The sequence below is a fragment of the Labrus mixtus genome, chromosome 5 (assembly GCF_963584025.1).
Source record: "Labrus mixtus chromosome 5, fLabMix1.1, whole genome shotgun sequence".
Classification (NCBI taxonomy): domain Eukaryota; kingdom Metazoa; phylum Chordata; class Actinopteri; order Labriformes; family Labridae; genus Labrus; species Labrus mixtus.
In genome coordinates, this window is record NC_083616.1 from 22607391 (window position 1) to 22626189 (window position 18799).

The 18799-nt window shown below is 39.8% G+C and overlaps 1 protein-coding gene across 1 annotated transcript in view; it reads right to left on the bottom strand.

Annotated features, from left to right (window-relative positions):
- The window catches only part of gpat2 (glycerol-3-phosphate acyltransferase 2, mitochondrial), a 122543-nt gene that overhangs the window by 14412 nt on the left and 89332 nt on the right, over positions 1 to 18799 (bottom strand). The window contains exons 4-17 of the mRNA XM_061038616.1: positions 16027 to 16137; positions 15228 to 15298; positions 14978 to 15088; positions 14430 to 14552; positions 11957 to 12056; positions 9663 to 9796; positions 9292 to 9391; positions 6705 to 6884; positions 5113 to 5211; positions 4259 to 4341; positions 1349 to 1470; positions 1152 to 1222; positions 730 to 890; positions 469 to 572 (exon numbers count right to left, since the gene is read on the bottom strand). Of these exons, the coding sequence (XP_060894599.1) occupies positions 469 to 572; positions 730 to 890; positions 1152 to 1222; positions 1349 to 1470; positions 4259 to 4341; positions 5113 to 5211; positions 6705 to 6884; positions 9292 to 9391; positions 9663 to 9796; positions 11957 to 12056; positions 14430 to 14552; positions 14978 to 15088; positions 15228 to 15298; positions 16027 to 16137 (1570 nt within the window). The remainder of the gene's footprint in view (positions 1 to 468; positions 573 to 729; positions 891 to 1151; positions 1223 to 1348; positions 1471 to 4258; positions 4342 to 5112; positions 5212 to 6704; positions 6885 to 9291; positions 9392 to 9662; positions 9797 to 11956; positions 12057 to 14429; positions 14553 to 14977; positions 15089 to 15227; positions 15299 to 16026; positions 16138 to 18799) is intronic.

Below are 18799 nucleotides of genomic sequence, written 5' to 3' on the forward strand. Positions count from 1 at the left end.
TTTAGGTGCCTGACTATCAAAAATGATTCAATTGTTACTGGAGCCGCACTTTATTTATCGTCTCTACACCTCACACATTTACTACATAGAAAATCAGAAGACCATAACAGACAGTAGTGACAGAAGACAGTTGAGGCCAGCGTAAAAGCAGAACTGCCACTGATGACCTTTGCTCAAATAATTTCTCTTCATGTTGAGGGTAGAACATTCTGCTACAGACCCTGACACTACTAGAAGTTTGTCATGACTGAGACTCTCAGAATCTCAAGTACTTTAACTTAAAAAATGTCACATCTCAAACTGATTTTCTGTAACTGACGTGCCAACAGCCACAGCTACAGCCAAGGCCTCCTACGAGAAATAAAGTTCCTCTAGAACACAGGGTCTCAAAATGATATTTAGGCTTAAATGTTAAAGGAAAAAAAAACCAGACATCTTCACAAAATACAAGCATGAAAAGTCACTCACCGCCAACAGCTTCCAAAATAAAGGTGTGTGTGACAATCTGGGCCTGGACGGTGAGGTGAAATGTGGCAGCAAGAGAAGGACGGGGCACAATAAAAGGGTCTTTCCTAAAAGGAGAGGAGGGAGACACAGACTCAAAGAAAGAAAAAGCAGTAATGGAAGTTTCACTGAAGGGGAAATTGCATTTTTGATAAGCAACAGAGTCTTGCTGCATAGAGCTTATCAGCGCCTTTTTGTTTTTCTTTTGACGGACAGAACACCAACCTAGACGGTACTGCAGCTATGATGAGATGAGGGGCGAGAAGAGAGAGGGAGTAGTGGACAACCTCGGCTAACCCCCCCCCGAAACCGACGTCTTTGTTCCTGAACAAGAGCTCCTCGGTGAGCCAGACTACATCACGACACAGCAGAGATACACTAACACCCTGCGGAGGAGAGAGATGCAGAAGTTTTGTCCCCGATTCAGACGTGAGCATTAACCATCTGGTGACAAAGTGAGAGACTGGTGGGTATGACTCAGGAAATCACTGTCAGACTCTGATAACCAAGCATGAAAACCAATTCTGTTTATGAGCCTCTTGGACTATTGATGGATCCTAAGAGGCACAGGGACAGATTTCAACACTGAAAGCACTGAGGGGGAAATTTTCCCAGACAACACACAAATGCCAGGATGACGGATGTACCTTGCGGTGTTTGTAAAGCAGAAGACTGGACACCAGACTGGTGGACATCGCAGCCATGCAAGAGGTGGCAGCTGGAAATAAAGTAAACACAAACACAACACGTACATAAACAATACATGGACAACGCAGAACACTATGCACACAATTCCAACATATAATAAAGATTTCATTGCAGGGGAACACAATCCTGGACCTACAGAAAATGAGGTGGAGGATGATGGCGATGCTGAAGTCTCTCTCTGAACGAGTTGATTCCTTGATTTCAGAAGGCAGGAGCCACAACATCCTCCTCCTCCTCCTCCCGAACACACTGTCGGTTCTTCAAAGACAAAGCGTGATGAGGACAGAAGGTTGAATTCAAAGAAAATTCAGTAATCTCAGGCGACTTTCACCTGTTATGGTTACATTCTTTAAGCTTTTCTTGATATCAGATTCCATTGTTAATACCATTTACGGAGGGTCAGGAAACATCTCTTTTTAAAGATGATTTTCAAGCTGTTTGAGTCTTGACTTGATTGTGAAAGCGTAAGAGAGAGGGGAAATGTGGTTAAGAAAAAGAGGACAACAAGCAGAGTGTGAAAATCAAAGCTGGGGCCACTGCAGAGAGAACTCAGCCTAGCTCTACCAGCAGAGACACCGGGTCTGCAAAGCCATGTTATGGACAGTATAAAGTCGAGGATTATTTCTCTATTGGCTCCAGTCCCTGACAACCGTCATGCAAGTGGATGGATGAAGTGATGGATGAACTTGTCACAAAGTTCTCATGTTGCCAGTCCCCTGCTAGCTTCAAGCTGCTTGCACTTGCATCAGGGTATTACAGGAAACCATTCATACGTTTTAAACCATACAGTGTTTTGTTTTTGTCAGCTGCCTCTCCTTTTACTTTTTGCTTCCTTTACACCACATAACTGTGTTACTGCTGATGTGAACTGATTATCCTGCTTCACTTTCAAAGGTTACAATGACCAAACAAAGGTTAAAATCTTCAAAAATAACTGGACCAGTTTGCCCATACTTACTGGTAAAATAAAAGAAGCATGTTGCTCAAAAAGTATTTGAGAGGCACTGAAAGATGCTTTCCAAATATCTTTTGAGTTTGCTGCGTGACCACAAAGAATGCATTTGATAAGATTATTTTACCGAACCAGTAATTAATCACATTTTACCGAGTGCAAGCAGGTAAAACATAATTTTAAAAAACTGTACAACTTTCCCTGGCAACTCTCTATACTCTCAAGTCTTAAACTGCATGAAACTCCTTCTGACATTTACTGAACTACATTTACTCTCAAAACATTCTTCCCAGACCTCAGCATTTTGTTCTACATTCACCTTTTCCGCCTATACCAGTTTAAATCCTAATGTATTTAACAGGTGACAAAAAAAGGGGAGAACAACCTCTGAGAAACACATAAAGCATTTTTTGACAGGATAACAGTTTCAGATATTGCTTGGAGGACTGGAACATGAGGGAGCTGCCAGAGTGAGCTGTTAGATGGAGACATGCAGGTGACAAACTGCAGTCCTCCACTATAACTCATCAGTAACAGCTAATAGTGAGTGTTGCCTGCTATTTTGCAAACTCTACTCAACCCCCTCATTTGCATTAAATCAGATCGTGATTTGTCAAAGAACGATGGAAAAAGGAAAATGACTGAATGACTTTCCCAGCAGAATAAAAGTGTGTTTGTTTGCACTACAAACAGATGCATTTGTTGCTTTTCTGCTGTGTATCTGATTAAGTAACAGCTCACAGAGTGTTGCTGATTTCACGGTCATCACAGGTTTTGCAAAATAAACCACAAGAGAAGTCCTCAGGATTGCAACTTAAAAGCAGGACAACGAAAACTGAAGCCCAATAGAAAAGATCCACTGTTGGTGTTATATCATCAGAATGTGTTACAAATGATTGCATTCATTGTCAAAGGAGTTGCATAACAAATCATGTGAATTTCAGGATTATTAAGCATTATTTACTCCCCTTTGGGAAAAACAAATGGAATAGCTTAATGTCATCGATTTACATGGAATTTTCAATAATAACTCTTATTGTATAATTTGTACAGGACATTGTGAGCACAAATAAATAAGCTTTGATTCAAGTACCGGTAATGTCTTAATGACCAGTATGAAAGGTCAGTTAATGATTTATCACACTATTACTGAGAATGAAAAGAACATTTGAGTGTGGGTGAAATAACTGGACTTTTGGTGCTCACAAGCGTAGAAAAAGGACGGAGCATGATTCAAACTGAGGGCTGTTTGGTTGCTTATCTGAGGCTCCAGGGGAATGTTGAGTGTATGCGTCTTGGCTGTGCATGCGTCAGAGAGATGCATACAGCAGTGTATCAGACACAACACGTAACATCTGGCTCTGTTGACACACAGATGACATTGTTCATCTTAAAGAAGAATACCTGAACTGTGAGTATGTGCACCTCTAGGGAATACGTTTTTGTAAGTAAAAACTTTAATTGTCATTGCAGTAGTCCTCATACTCCATTTGATTTTTTATCCATGGCAACAAAACAAATTTGAGGTTTCTAATATACTACAGCAGGCAGTGAGAAGCAGAGTGAAGACACATGAAAGGGACACAGTGTTAAGTACCAGAGCATGTTAATGACATGCACTAAGAACTAAAACCACTCTCATGCTGATAACAATCAAATCCAACCATCGCACTCTGCCTTTTTTTATCCATCACTTACCATCTCTTCTACTCATGCTGGGGTTTTTTTGTGCATCATCTTCTCTCTCCGAAGAATTAAACATATGAAGGGAGAAACCACTTTACCCGAAAGAAGCCAAGCAGAGATGAAGCGAGCATGTTATTTTCTTTCTGTAATCTTTTTCACTGGTAGACTGCGTAATGTTGATGGTAATTGGACCGAGTCTAAGAGGATGCAATTCTCATCAGAGCTTGCATCGAATCTGTGCCAGACTCTAGGTTTAGAAGAGAGTTTATCTTCAAAGTTTGAGAGAAAGTAACTTTTCGATTTCACACACGTTAGATAAAACACAATCCAAATCCCAGTGTGGTTTGTTTGATTACAGTATTAACACTTACTCAAGCATGTGGTGTGCAAACAGGTGGTTTTGGTTACCTGTTGTTGAGGATAACAGGCAGCAACAGGTCCTGTAGAGGGAGCCATTCTTCAACTGTGCACCTTCCTGAATCACACATCTCCTACACACAATACACACACATATGGGATGCACAAATACACATTCAGCAATACTAAGTGATCTGATAAAAAAGAGACACATTTTGCAATAAAACATAATTTAAACTGTCAGTGCTGCAACCCATTCCTCTCATAATATAACATTCAGGCCAGTTTATTAGTATGAGCTAGGTTTAATATAATGAGGTTCAATAAGATATTCTTGCAATAAATGCCACTGTCATTATGGGTTATGATGATCACTTTGTGTTCACTCTGTTTTAGACAGGTTTGGATTTGCGATCATTTGAAGGCTGCAGCTGCTGTTCAATGTCAAAACTTTGAAACATTGAATCTACAGCATCCTAAGAATGGTAAGAGCTCACAGTCTGAAGTGTATACTGTGTCAAGATTTACACAGTTTAAAAATATATTATTTTACTATACTTGAGTCAAAAATGTAAGAAACACTATGCCTATCGTATTACACAATTTAGTTATTAAAGTCTGAACAGGTATAATTACCAGTATATGGAATCTCAAATTTTGGGGAAAGTTTATTTTATTCCTCCAGAATAAAGAGCTTCTTTTACCATATACCAGTAATTATCAACGTCTTGAATTTACAACCAGGCATGAAACGTTTTGGTTTAACTTCTCACAAGTACGGCAGAGACAATGATGAGTAGATCACGTCCAGATATTGCTTCCATTCAAGGATTGCAAGCCACTTGTAATAATGATTAGCAGGTTAGCATCATGATCTATGATGATCTGCTCTTTCTGCTACGTACCTTGAAAGAAAAAGGCTGAGCGAGGTGGATCCTCACACCTCCTCCTGGTCTCCTCCAGAGAACGGACCACAGCCAACATAACAAAGAGTTCAGGCCAACCTGTGAGGGTATGCAAAACACACACACACATTTTCAAACACACAGCACAGAATGGCTCATAGAGCAGGGAGGGATTATGTTGTAATGAGGCGTTGCCTTTTGAAAGAACATCACAGCAACAAGAGCACTAATGAGCAGGATCTACGATGCACGCAGAGATAAATAGCCAGTATGACAGTGTGTGTATGAGTGTTAAAGCTGAGTGTGCAGTACTACATGTTCACTGTGTGTAAATGACAGAACAAAATGATGAGGCAAGGACTCCATTATAGCAATTAACCTACAGCAACACCCACTCTCCAGTGTTGTCTCAAAAAGCAGATAACAGAGGGCAAGACTAATGGAGACTAATAGCTATCACTGTTGCTCTGAGGAAAAATGTATGCAAACCTGAAGTGATTGACCTTCACTGGTCAAAGTTGGGAAACAAGATTGTCAGTGATACTCAGAAATACAAGAACCGGCCAAGAGTCTGAATTACATTTAAGCTGCTATACCCTCCACCACTGTTAAGACTGATTTTGGCTCCTTGCTTCATTAAAAAATATGTTTAAAAAAATGCTTTAGTAGCTCCTTTATTTAATATGTCTGACCATATTCTAAGTTTTGAACTACAGCTCCAAAAATGCATTGAGGATGTAAACATGAAGTATTAAGTGTCAGTGGGCTTTGAGTCATCTTAAAACTCTGTACAAAGGTACTTCTGATCAGCTTCTCTCCTGACACAAGAGAAACCTTGAGTGACATAATATTGAGTGATTGGTTGCACATGAGACAATTCAAAACCCCCCATTTGCCAAGTCTACATTCACTTTACAGCCTTGCAATTTTCATGTAACCAAAAATACAAAACATACACAGCTCCAAATATATATTCTTCTTTTGTTGCTGTTGTATGTGGCATTGTTTTGCCAACAGCAGACCAAACTCTTCAGTATGCCTTTGAGGTGCAAATGCAAACGGACATCTATACCCTTGAGGGTATAAAGTTCTGAGGCGAGCTCCTCAGTAGGGAATTCCTCTAAGGCAGACTCGGAAACTGTTTGGTCTTTATTGTTCAGTCAAATTCACATATATATGTACAGTACCATGTCTGTGTGCTCAGATTTTATTTGGGTTGTAATCGAGCTGGAGCTTGATTTTACAGCAAATTGCGACTATAACCTCATTGATTTAATAAGGTACTTTGACAAATCACGATCTGTGTGTCATGGCAACTGCTGCAACTCTCCAACTACAGAATGTGCATTTGAAGCAAAGCAAATAAGAGGGTCAAACTTGCAAAACCATTCTTGGTTTCATTGCACCCGCATGCAGCTGTCCCTTTGACCTCACACAGTATTTCTGCCTCCTTCTGTGACCGCCTGTGGAAGTAAACTTCAGTCTGAAAACCTCTGCTCTAAACCAAACCTGTTTGCTACCCCCTCAGGGCATTACAGATGGTTCTTATTAAGTTTGTGTCTGCTTGCAAGTGTGTGTTTACACGCATCCACCTGTACATTGGTCTTGGGCACACAGTCGTAGGAAATGCCCACAGGGACCAGGCTAACATCGGGGACAGATCCTTCTTTGATGAGCTGTCTGATGCGAGCCAGCCACTGGCCACCTCGGCCAGACTCCGGTGACACACCAACACTTATAGCCCGGCCCTCATGTAGCAGCTCACGTACCAGCTGAGGAGGGAGTAAAGAGAAAGAGCAGAGAGACAAAGAGTTGGCAGTAGGGGAACAATTAGCATAAAACCCATGCAATGCATCTTAAAAGTATACATAAGCAATATACAAACCAGACTCTTGGGTGGAATACAAAGTGAAAAGATAACAGAGTGTGGAGGGAAGCCGAGGCAGAAGTCAAAATGCAGGGAGCAGAGAGGACAAAGAGCAGAAATAAAAAAGGGAATGTGGGGGACACTCAATGACATTCAACAACATGTACCTTGCCCAAAGAATGTTTTTTGTCTTACAGAGAAGGAAAATTCAATTAGCATTGAACAGAAGCTTCACTGGCCTACACTCAAAAAACAATAAAGCTCTATTAACATTGAAATACAACCAATAAGCAAGACTGATTTCTCAATCGCATCCAATATGCTTACTCACATAAATGGTCATTAAGAGAGAGAGAGAGAGAGAGAAAGCACTCACTGCATCACTCATTAACAACCTGTTTATGTTCCACACTGGTTGTAGCTCTATGGATTTATATTAGAGTTGTATGTGTGACACAATGTTGATATTTGTAAACCCAGTAATTACTGAAAATGAATTATGTCTTAAGGCAGAAGATAATAACTCACTTTGATACATACAAATACAGGAATATATCAATAATCAACAGGTGTTGATCACTGATTTGAAATCAAGAAAAGGGAACACAAGAGAAAAGTTGGATATAGGCAAAAGAGAGAGGATATATTTACTAATGCGTGAGTCTCCAAATAATTCATATATATACAAAAAAATTTACTTTCTTATGAAAATAGAAACCTGTCCAGACCTGCCAAGCTCACACAATCACACTAACAACCATTCTCCTCGTTTCTCCGCCCTCTCCTCATTGCTTTGTCATTCCTGCCAACTCAAAAGCTGCAATCTCGGTGGCAAAAACTCAAGCCCCTCAGTAATTTTGACAATGAATACTGAGTGGGATGAGGCTGGGGAATGAGGGAGAGTGGGAAAAGACAGGTTGCACTCTGATTGAGGAGCTAACTGTGATAACACTTCACCAGGAAGAGCAATAAAAAGTGTGTATGTAAGAGGGTTTGAATTGAATTGACAGCAAATACACTAAACAGCCCAATTACAAGGACAGGTATCTTCTGCTTACCCTGCAATTTTATATAATAACCTGCCGTCTATGAAAGAGTTTTGTTTTTTTTTCCAGCAAAATGCATTAGCAACATGTTTACTGATTTGTGGTGCAGGGCTGTATTTCCATGCACTAGTAAACAGACTGTTTTTGGTTTCACAGACGCAGCTGACGAGACACTGCTCAAACTGTCACAGGAATTGTTTGTGCCAGGAGGGTTTTTTTTACATGGATGGGGACTCTTAGGAAAAGGGAACACAAAACCTGAATTAGCCTTTGACAGTTGAAGGGAACATATGTGGGAAAAAAAACCTGAAGTGGCTACAGAGGGAGTTTGCAAAAGTTACTGTACTATTGTAATGTGACTTCAATATTTAAGCTGGGGATGGAGAACACAGACGGTTCATCTTCTGGTTGTTGGGGATGGGGATCGCTATCTGCAAACTGCACAGGAGGCTGATGGCTAAAATAGCCTAATATAATGTGTTTTAATCAAAAGGCAGCTTCCAACTGGAGGAACTTTGGTTGTAAGAGAGAGGACCCTGTCCGGTTCATGCTTCCTGTAATGCTGTTTTAAGAAATGTTTCTAAGCTCATATGTTAGAGTACATTCAAAGCACAAGTGAAACCTTGTGACATGTTGTATGAGGGTTGATCAAGATATGATACATGAGCAAAGCTATGATCAGGCGTCTTTCATCATGTTGTTGATGTTTTACTGTCTTCTTTGTGCTGGGTGGTTTATGTCATTTCAGAATTCCTTACAGTGGTACGAACGAAAACAGTAAAAGCCCTTCAATGCTTGTTTGACTGTTAATGGATCTTGTTTTTACTAATAGCACATTTTAACTTGATTGTATTTACAATTATTTTGTTGATTGATGTTTATTCCTATATAGTTTTTAATTCACCATGTTTTTACCAATTGATTACTTTGAACTTCTTTTTAATAAAGGTTACCTTAAACCTTTAGCACTGTCGTCACTTTGCCTACCGTGTCTTGTCCTGTGCTGTTTGTTCGTGTAAAAGGAGGCTGACTTGCTAACCGTAAAGCAACATGTGTACAATTAAGTGACCTCACCCCCAACCTTTCTCTCACAGTGTCCCTACAGATGTTCGGTCCCAGAACATCTACTAACATCTAATTGTCCCGACACCTCTGGAGAGCAAAGCTTTCCCTGCAGGGGCGTTCTTTGCTAAAGTTAAAAGTTAACTATTACTACTACAACCTGCCTTATATTAAAATCAAGCAATGAAAACAAATCAGACTTACAGAAGTCATGACAGATGAGTACACACTGTCTGCCTCAGCATCCTGTTCAGTCAGTGCAGAAGGTGGCAGGAGGACCACACCTACTCTCTGCAGGATTGATCTAAAAAGAGTAAAAAGAGGATACTGTAACTGTAGCATATGTATTTAAAAAAAGATCATTGCAGGGTCCCACAGAATCTAAAATAAAACTAACTGCAGCTAAATGTAGAGCTGTGGATAGAAGTGATACATTCAGAATCTCATTTCAGCCAAATGTTATTTATGGGGAGGAATGTGTGTGTTTCATAAACTGGCACATGCAAACTACTTTCTTGTTATCTTTGTGAAACCCGTCCGAGTTCATGCGTGGGATTGTACATGTATGAAAATACCTCAGGAAGGAGCTGTCAATCTGCAGTGGACAAATAGTGTATGGGACTCTCAGGTTACGACAGAAGAGCACCAGAGGGATGAGAGCACAATCCATGATGCTCTGACGCACATATACGTACACCAGCGGAGATCCCTGAATGGCAGAACACAAGCAGCAATTGATAAGCAAGATTTTTCACATTGTCATTCATTAATGCAAAACAGTGGTGGACTGTGCAGAAGTGGCATCGGATTAGCCTTTTATCAGTTTATAATCGTGCCCCACAAGCTTCAGATAGTATCAACAGAACGCTATGCCCCCGAAATACGTTTTTAATTGATGACCAGCAGGGATACAGAATGTAAAAAAATCATAAAAATAATTATTTATACACTCAGCCAAAGATGGTGGCATAGATTGAGTACAAACATGGAGAGAATGTTTGAGTGAATGTATGAACTATAGACTGTGACAGCATTCAGTGGGTGTCTTTCATTAAAAAAATGGAAATAAAGAGCTTCTATCTCAAAGTATATATCAAGTGAAGTCAAGCAGAGCGAAAAAGCAGAATTTCCCTCTGCTGTTATGATCACGACACCACAGAAAAAATATTAGAAGAATCACAATAAAAGGGCCACAATAATAAAAGATAACAAGTAATCAGATCGTAGTTAGGTACAATAAAGCGCCTAACTTTTGACCATCTGAAAACTATCTGCCTGTCCTGTCCTTAAAATCCCAAAAGACTCATAATTATATTACCAGTTAATGTGACATCATGTAATAATTACATTGATCTGTTAGTCTATCTGTGATAGGGTAATTGTAAGCTGCCCTCAGTAGAGAGTAGACCATCAAAGGGTGTATTTGTAGACATGTGGGTGTGAATCTGGGAGAGTAGGGCAGGCTGTGTCCCATGTGCATGTATGACATTTGTGGAACAAGGGGAAAACATAAGTAGGTACAAAGCACAATATATAGGTGTAACCAGAGAGGTCTCTTTTTAAGCTGCCGCCTCTGCAGATCATTTCATAGGCTGCAGGATATGTTGTGATTTGTTATAGACAATCTCTGAGGCTGTCTTGACTGTAAGGGAGTGGGAATAGGGGTGTATCGAGGTCTGATCCTTGCCCCATAGAAGTACCCTCTGTAGTTGAGGTTAGAATCAGCCACACTAACATGACCATAACGTACCTTTCTCAGGCTGTAACTAGATTGTCTGTATTGAAAAATAAAGATCCTGATTTGATACAGTTGGTGTTTATTCAAGGTTCCTAACTAGAAGTTAAGAGCAGTGAGGAGTCAGCAGTCAATGATGGTAGAAAACTATCAATAAAATACGCGACCACAAGAGGCTTGTTGAGCATACAGACCTTAAAAAAAGGCCAATCGGTTAAGTAGCCTGCAAGATTAGCAGACAGACAGACCGCATGACCCCCTTAAGGCTTACACGTGGTGGCGATAAAGAAACAGAGGAGGATATGTAGGTCATGGCGAGGGCACTACAAGCATTACTGAGTCCCTTGTTAGACTAGTTTATGTGAAATTGGTCTTAGATTACAAGGTTACATTTGTGACAATATAACTTCACATTAAAAGGATAAAAGGAGGCCAACTGGGTTACATCTAGTCAATTACTTAAACCTGTTTTGTATACCTTTAAACTTTTTCCTGGTCCATACTAAAAGTGGAAACTATTCATGCGTTGTGAGTAAATGTAAATAGGTTGTGACAAACATTGACGACCACAGGCGTCACTAGAAACATGACTTGGTGGCTTCTTCTCCCTTTGTGTAATTTAATCTATTTCACTGAGATCTCAGCTGAGGCACAGTTCACTGAATTTATTCAAGCCCATCTTGAGCCTCTTCAACAGCAGCCTGACTCAGACTTATTTACTTGTAGTTATTTAGTCAACCATGTAATTAGACTTGTGAAGTCTTTAGGAAAAGAACAGAAAATAATTAGGAGTAAAAAGGCCAATAAGAGGAACTTAAAAGTTTTAGAGGTGTTTTTCAAGCCTTCTGTAAGTAATCCATCATTTTAATGCCCTCCTTCTCTAAAACCGTTCTCCAGTTTTTTATAACCTTGGAATGTTCTGTGGTGGATGTTTAACACATCTTTAACACCTGAGTGTGGAGCCAAAACATCAATGGATCTGTGTTCAAATACAACACGGGCTTCCCACGTTTTGCAGAAAGAGCCCACATCTCTTGGAAGAAGTCATGGCCAAATTTACTCATCTCTTCTAAAAAGGTTTTGGACTTTCTGTCTGTGTGTGTAAGTATGTAGGTACAGTACATATACTCGCACCTCTTGTGAAGCTCTTTGCAAAGTGGACAGATGGTTGAGGTTCACTTGGATACGGTCAAATCTGGAAGGAAACATCTTCAGCATCAACCAGCCCACGAATCTAGTGAGGAGAGGATAGTGGGTGGAAAGATGTAAAGAAAGGAGGAAGAAATAGGATGGTTAAAATGTTTTGCTGGAAATAAGGAGGAGAGGTGGACAATGTACACAAAAGAATAATCAACAGAGAAGCTGAAAAGAAAGGACTCAATAATGAGATGCAGAGCACAAGGAAGATTGAGCAAAGAAAGAGAGGAGGACGTTTAACATGTTAATTTGATAGATGAGAATAAGAGAGAAAGGGGAGGTGAAGTATAAAGATAAGAAAGAAAAACTGAGGATAAAAAAGAAAAGGTGACAATGGAAATGAGGGCAGTGTGTAAGGGTGACCACTTTATATAGAGGTCATGGCCAAGGCTGGAACTGAAGAACAGGGAAGGTAAAGAAAGAAGGACAGAACATGGCAGATTTTCAAAAGAAACAAAAACAAGAAACATTTCTACAGGAGAAAAAAAGCAGGAACTTTCCACATCAATTCACTCAATATTTAGAAAAGTCTAATGCTGTCTGTGGCTATAGGAACAGGCTCCTCTGACCAGAACAAGCATATATTTTCAACTTCCCAATGCAACACACATCTTTCACCAGGAGCAATCCATGTGTGTTGAATTCCCTCCTCTGCCTAAGGAAAAGTTTACGCCTCTACAGCTGTCAGTCATCTTGAAGCGCATGATTACTGCCTGATAGTTATGCAACCATAGTTAGATGTATGAAAACCATTTGCTATCTGACTAACATCATACAAGGTAAACACTATATAAAGCATTTCCATGTTTGCTTTAGAGGTGCACTACCAGTGCAGGCAGAGGTGCTTTATGTCTCTTAATTACTACCGTATTATTATTATTATTTTTTTTTATGTTCTGCTCAGAATAGCCAAAAGGAAGTATTTGTTTTGGTGTCTATGGTGCCAAATCAAAATGTCATTTTTTTCCAGACAGTGACAGATGACTGCCATTTGGAGCACATCCAAGGATTGGATAGGCACAACACTTTCATCAGTTTAATCTTCACTAAAAATCTGTGAGCAACTGTGCTTGATATCACTTTGTTTTTGATTAAAAAGTCAAAGATAAAAGCCCATGAATACCAAAACAGGAAACATTTCTTTCAGAAAGAAAATATAATTACTGAGCCTTAAATTTAAACACCAGCAGCAAGGAGAAGGAAAAAGATTGCATAGAAAACTGATAACACATTTATCAAGATGAAAGTCATCTTCTTTCTCCAATTTATATGAATGTTGAAACTAAAATGCACTTTTTTGTTCTAAATGGCACTATGATTATTTTCTGCCTCGACTCAGCTGTCAAGCAAATCCTCTTAAAAAAGACCAAGGCCAAAAGTCTGTCTCAAATCTTTCCAGAATATTCCAACAGGTCTTCGTAGGCATGGCTCAAGCCCGGTTGTTTTTATTGAGAAGTTAAACCTAAAAAAAATCAACATAAACCTTTGACATAATCATACCATATTACAAACCATAATCATTTTTAAACAGTACAACACTGTGGTTTGCAATACGTCACATTAATCAAACAACATTTTTTTCCAGAAGTACGGCGCATGTGAGATTCACTCAGAATAAACTATGATGTTAAAGATCAATATCTAAGAACAACCATGTCTCCCAGTGCAACAACATGGTTCATTGATGTGTTTTAAATGTTTTTAGACAACTATGAAGATACTGTATAAGCCAGGGAGGAAAAACAGTAACAGACATTGGCTACAAGGATGGTACCTTTAAGTCTGATCAAATAGTTATCTAGGATTAAAAACAAAATCCAAATACCGGTAATGCCAGTTTAATCCATAAATCAATGGTACTAAATTTAAGGAGAGAAAAAAACAGTTATTTAGAACAGCTGTGAAGCATCCCCAAAAGTGACAAGTGACATCATTTATTCATCTTCCAAGTTGGAATATTCTTATTCCTAATAAAGAAAGAGCCCAGAGGCCCAACGTGTTTGGTTCTTTAAGAGTTCAGCTACGAGGTTGCCATTTTTTGGAAGCTAGAGAAAACAAACCTAGATATAATTAACGGTAGGTTAAAGGTTAAAAATGCTTCTTAAGTTTGGTTTCTCAATATTTTCTTGCTCCGTTTGTCATTGTTGTTTATTGATTTGAACTGCTTGAATTTTAAAGTTTGTTTTTCAATATCTTCCTGCCCAGGGACCGCAGATGTTAATTAGCTGTACAGCTTACTTTTGCCCCACAATTGTGTTGTGCATGTCCCCTGTCCAAATAAACCAATACACTAATCTAAAGTACTTTAACGTCAATAAACCCAAGTATTTTATTGATAAATAATAAAAAAAACAATCTTGCATCCTGGCCTTTGCCCATCAGCCCACACACAGATAAAACAATCACACACCGTAAGAGGCCAGGGGAGATGCAGGTGTTAATGAGGGGGATGAATGGTGAGAGGACGCTGGTCTGCCCTTGGCTGTCTCCCTCCTCGGGTGCTTTATGGTCTGCTGTGAGCGCCTCCTTCACCCTGAAACACATCGTCACAGGACAGCAGGGATAACACAGGACAAAGCTTCTCTTGAGCGACACAGACAAACACACTCCTTCCAGTAAGACAACAACATCTAGAGCCATGAGTAAAGAGGTTACAGAAAGGGTAAAATCAATTACTCCTAGGGAGAGAGAGAACAACAAATCCAAACTGAAGACTCCATGACAGAGATAAGGGAAGTGTGACAACAGTCCAAAGTTATCCTTTTTCATTCTGTCTGCACAGACCCCATGATAGCCTTCATTTTCCGTATCTTTGTTTGTCTCTTATCTACTCTCCTCCTTTTTCCTTCACTCCCTGAACAGAGCCGGTTTAATTTGCTATATCTCTGCCCATTATTTATTTACTCTGCTATGGCATCACTGCTCCTCTCCCACCTCCTTCTTGTTCCTCTCAGGTACCTGTTGCTTTGACAGACTCTTTCCTGTCTGTTGCTCGCTGGACTTGCGTAAACCTTGCAGCCACTCACAAACAGCAGGCAGCACACCCTCCGCACCAGCCAGCCTCGATACCTATGTCAGCACACAACCAGACACGCACTCTAAGCAGGGGTCGTCACAACATGAAATGAGGAGCAAGAACATGTTCATTGGTAAGTGTGTAGGGGCAAAGAGGTTGCATTGGCCTTTATTCTGAGGACATTATGAATACCTGGTGTGTGTTTCATTGACACTGAGCAGGTTATTGAAGCCAAGCACAGAGTTTTGTCCAAGTTTCTTGCTCTACACGGTGATGGAAAATAACAAACAACAATAAATGACTTAGTAGCATCAACTCAAAATTAGCTCTGCTGAGCACAAACCAATTTACTGTACATATTTTGAAAAATATAAATACAACACATCAAATGTGCCTGTGCTCCCATTCTTCTATGGCTTGACATATCATATCTAAGTCTTATATCTCTCAAATTTGGTTCAAACTTTAGTTAAAAACTTTGCAAGCCAGCACGTCTTCGCCAACATTATCCATGTCCGTCTGCCATGTTTGCCATATCAGGATGCAGATTTAACAGTATGACTATTAAATAAGATTGCTTTGGGCTGGTCTTGATAAATGGCAAATAAGTAGTGCAGTTTTATCACAGCTGTGTTGTTGCCTGGTCTCAAATAATCTTGCAGGTTAAGAGTTGGGGTTTGGAGGTCATGGGCTGGCCATTCAATTCTTGGTCAACAGTTATTCCTGTTTTCATACTTTCTCAATACTTGGGACATCTGTGGCATTGTGTTTTGTGATAAAGCTGCACATTGTATGAGTCATGCATGTGTCATGAAGGTCAGTATGTTTTCAGACAGTGTTGGCGTTCGTTTCTTGGAAGCAAATGTCAAGAAGAAATAAGATTTGTTGGAGAGCATCACCAAACAGCCATCCTTCCTTATTTCATTAAGTGTAATTTCAGCTTCTGCTTACTCTCTCTTAACCTACTCCAGCCTCCGCGTTGCAAACTCACCAGACTGTCTGGGGTGCACTGGTGGCAGCTCTGACCCACAGTGGGTCTGAACTTGCCCAGGCAGGGAGGCATGATCTTCAGCTTTTTCTTGATCTTCATTTCCCAAGACAACTAAGGAGGGAAGAGGCACAATTAAATAAAAACGTGTCATTTCTGAACAGCCAGTAACCAAATAACTTTTCATTTAGGTAAACATTATAAACAAGCAAATCAGTTTATAATAGAAGTCAGAATAGCTGGAATTGCTACCTTCAATTTTTGACAGGAGAGGTCAGAGATACCTTACAGGTGACAAATTAACTAATAATACAGCAAGTGTTTCATATGCCTATAACCAGATTAAAGTCTGCGTTCTACTGTGATTTCACAAAGGAACAAAACATCTGGTTTGTGTGATAAGCTACATGTATCTAGTTTAAGTTGACTTCTAGTTCATTTAATTTAATTATATTTTGTTTACAAGTCTGATTTGTGTAAATGGTGTGAAAAATCTGAGAAACATAATTCCCCAAAATAGATTTTGTTGCCTTTTTTGTCACAAGTGTTCTTAATGCTTTTTTCATGAGAAACCATGAACCTGAAAAGAGCTTGAAAAGAAAAGACAATTTCACATAGCAATAGACCCTCGAACATAATATTTTAGTCTACTCAGTTGAACAAAGTAGCCTCTAAAAGTGTATCTAAGTCCACTTATTTCACAGCTGAACAGTTGAGCATTTGTAAAATCAAGTCCCATCTTTGTTGTAAACAAAGTCTACAGAGCCGGGTCCCTCACTGCACCATTATCCCAAACAACAAACAGAAAAAATAAGCCTTCCTGTCATATTTGGTTTACATTTCTTTCACGGCTATTCAGTGATATAACAGAAGATGTATATATAAGAGAACAACAAAGCTAATTTGAATGTTTTGATTCTTGGCTCTTGATCTCATTTTGTTTATGTTAGGACTTCTGTGTTGCTGTGACTGGGTTAAATCAGAGTCCATAACAACATGTAATAACTTGCAGTGCTGTAAATATTAATACAAGGCCCACATGAGACCCAGTATCAGGCAATCAGTGCACATCTGGCATAAACAGCTCCTGCAGTGGAGCTCAGGCCACATTATGTGCTGTGTACTAATCAACTAGACTTAAGGTCTCCCACTGCAAGTTGGCTGCTGGTCAGTTTTACAAATATTTGTGTTATGATAACAAAAAGCAACAATACTCATTAATTATCATGCACTGTGTGTGTATCTGTGTGTCTATGTGTGTGTGTTTTTTTATGGTGGGGGGGCGGCAAACAGTGTTAGTTTGGATTTAGACTGATCACCCAGGTCATTCAAAATGAGATAATACATCTTGTTAAAGCACATTCCTTTCCTTTATTCCAGAAAACAGAGCAGCTGACCAAATTAGTGTCATGCTAAAACAATGTTGATTTAATGGTTAATGCTTAATTTGTGATTTAAAATAATAATAAAATGATGGCGTGATCTGCGAGTCCTTCCAGGAGGATTCAGCTGCCACATATTTTGCGCTGACATGTCAGAAAGAAATAAAAGAGAAATTCATAAACGAGTCCTTTAAGCCCCTGTGAGGAGTTTTAGCCGGTTATAAAACAGACTGAAATTAATATTAATTCCTCTTTATACAAAAGCAAATTTAACCATCAGCATAAATATTGATTATTTCTATATATTTATCTTCAATGTCTACAAAGGCTGCTGCAGGGTAGGTGTCAGACAAAGTGATTAACTAACTGCACGCTGATGAATAAGGCTTTTTAAAAATATATATATATATTTTGTACATTTCCTGGTATTGTTTATTTTGATTGTTTAGAAGCCCATGCACAGAGAAAACAATGAAATGAGGACACTTTCTATGCATGAGTAAAACAGGACAGTCCCTATTTAAAGAGACAGTTTGTTTTAGAAGTGGGGTTTGATGAGTTTCTTGAAGTCCTATATAAACGTCATATGGTTGTAAGCGTATGATATGTATTGTTTATTCGTAACGCTTCTACTTGGCACCAGACAGACTTTTCTTAGTGCCAATTTACACAGTCCATCAGCGCCGTGCACAGTGGCGGCGTTCACTGCCCCTCTAGTCAATTCTCCTGTTTCCACAGTGAGCTTCATGGTCCATCTCTGTAGCATGCCAGCAGCGCCACTACACTCCAGTGTTTCCCCTACCATTATATTATGGGGGAGGTCCGCCCCCCCCCCCCAACGGTCTATACCTCCTCCTTTTATTAAACAAAATAGCCTTAATAGCCTTATGTTATTTATCTTATTTACACGACGGCATGGCATTTCTGTCTCATGGTCCCATGTCTACATGGTCGCGCGTTTACAATTCTCCTCTGCTCTCTGCAGACGGAGTTTCGCCCCGACACACACACACACACGCACGCACACGCGCACACGCACGCACACGCACACGCACGCACACACGCCTCTCTCTGCTGTTACTCAGGGAATGCGCTGTTAGCATGCTGCATTCAGGTGCGCTCAGAAACGGGAGTCGCAGGAACAACTCGCAGGAACCCCCGCCCCCCCAGAGCTCTAAACCTAGGGGAAACACTGTACTCTGCTCCATTTGAAGTGTGCTGCGAGTCTGTTTTCAACGGAGCTCACTGCAAGCACAGCTTGGACAGTATAGATTGAGCCGGACAGGAAGTCAGGCAAGAAAATGCAAGGAGGGTCTGGTCGATTCCAAAATAAAGCACGATATACTGACTCACGATGGTATTTTCCATCACTTTATCAACATTAAGTCAAAACA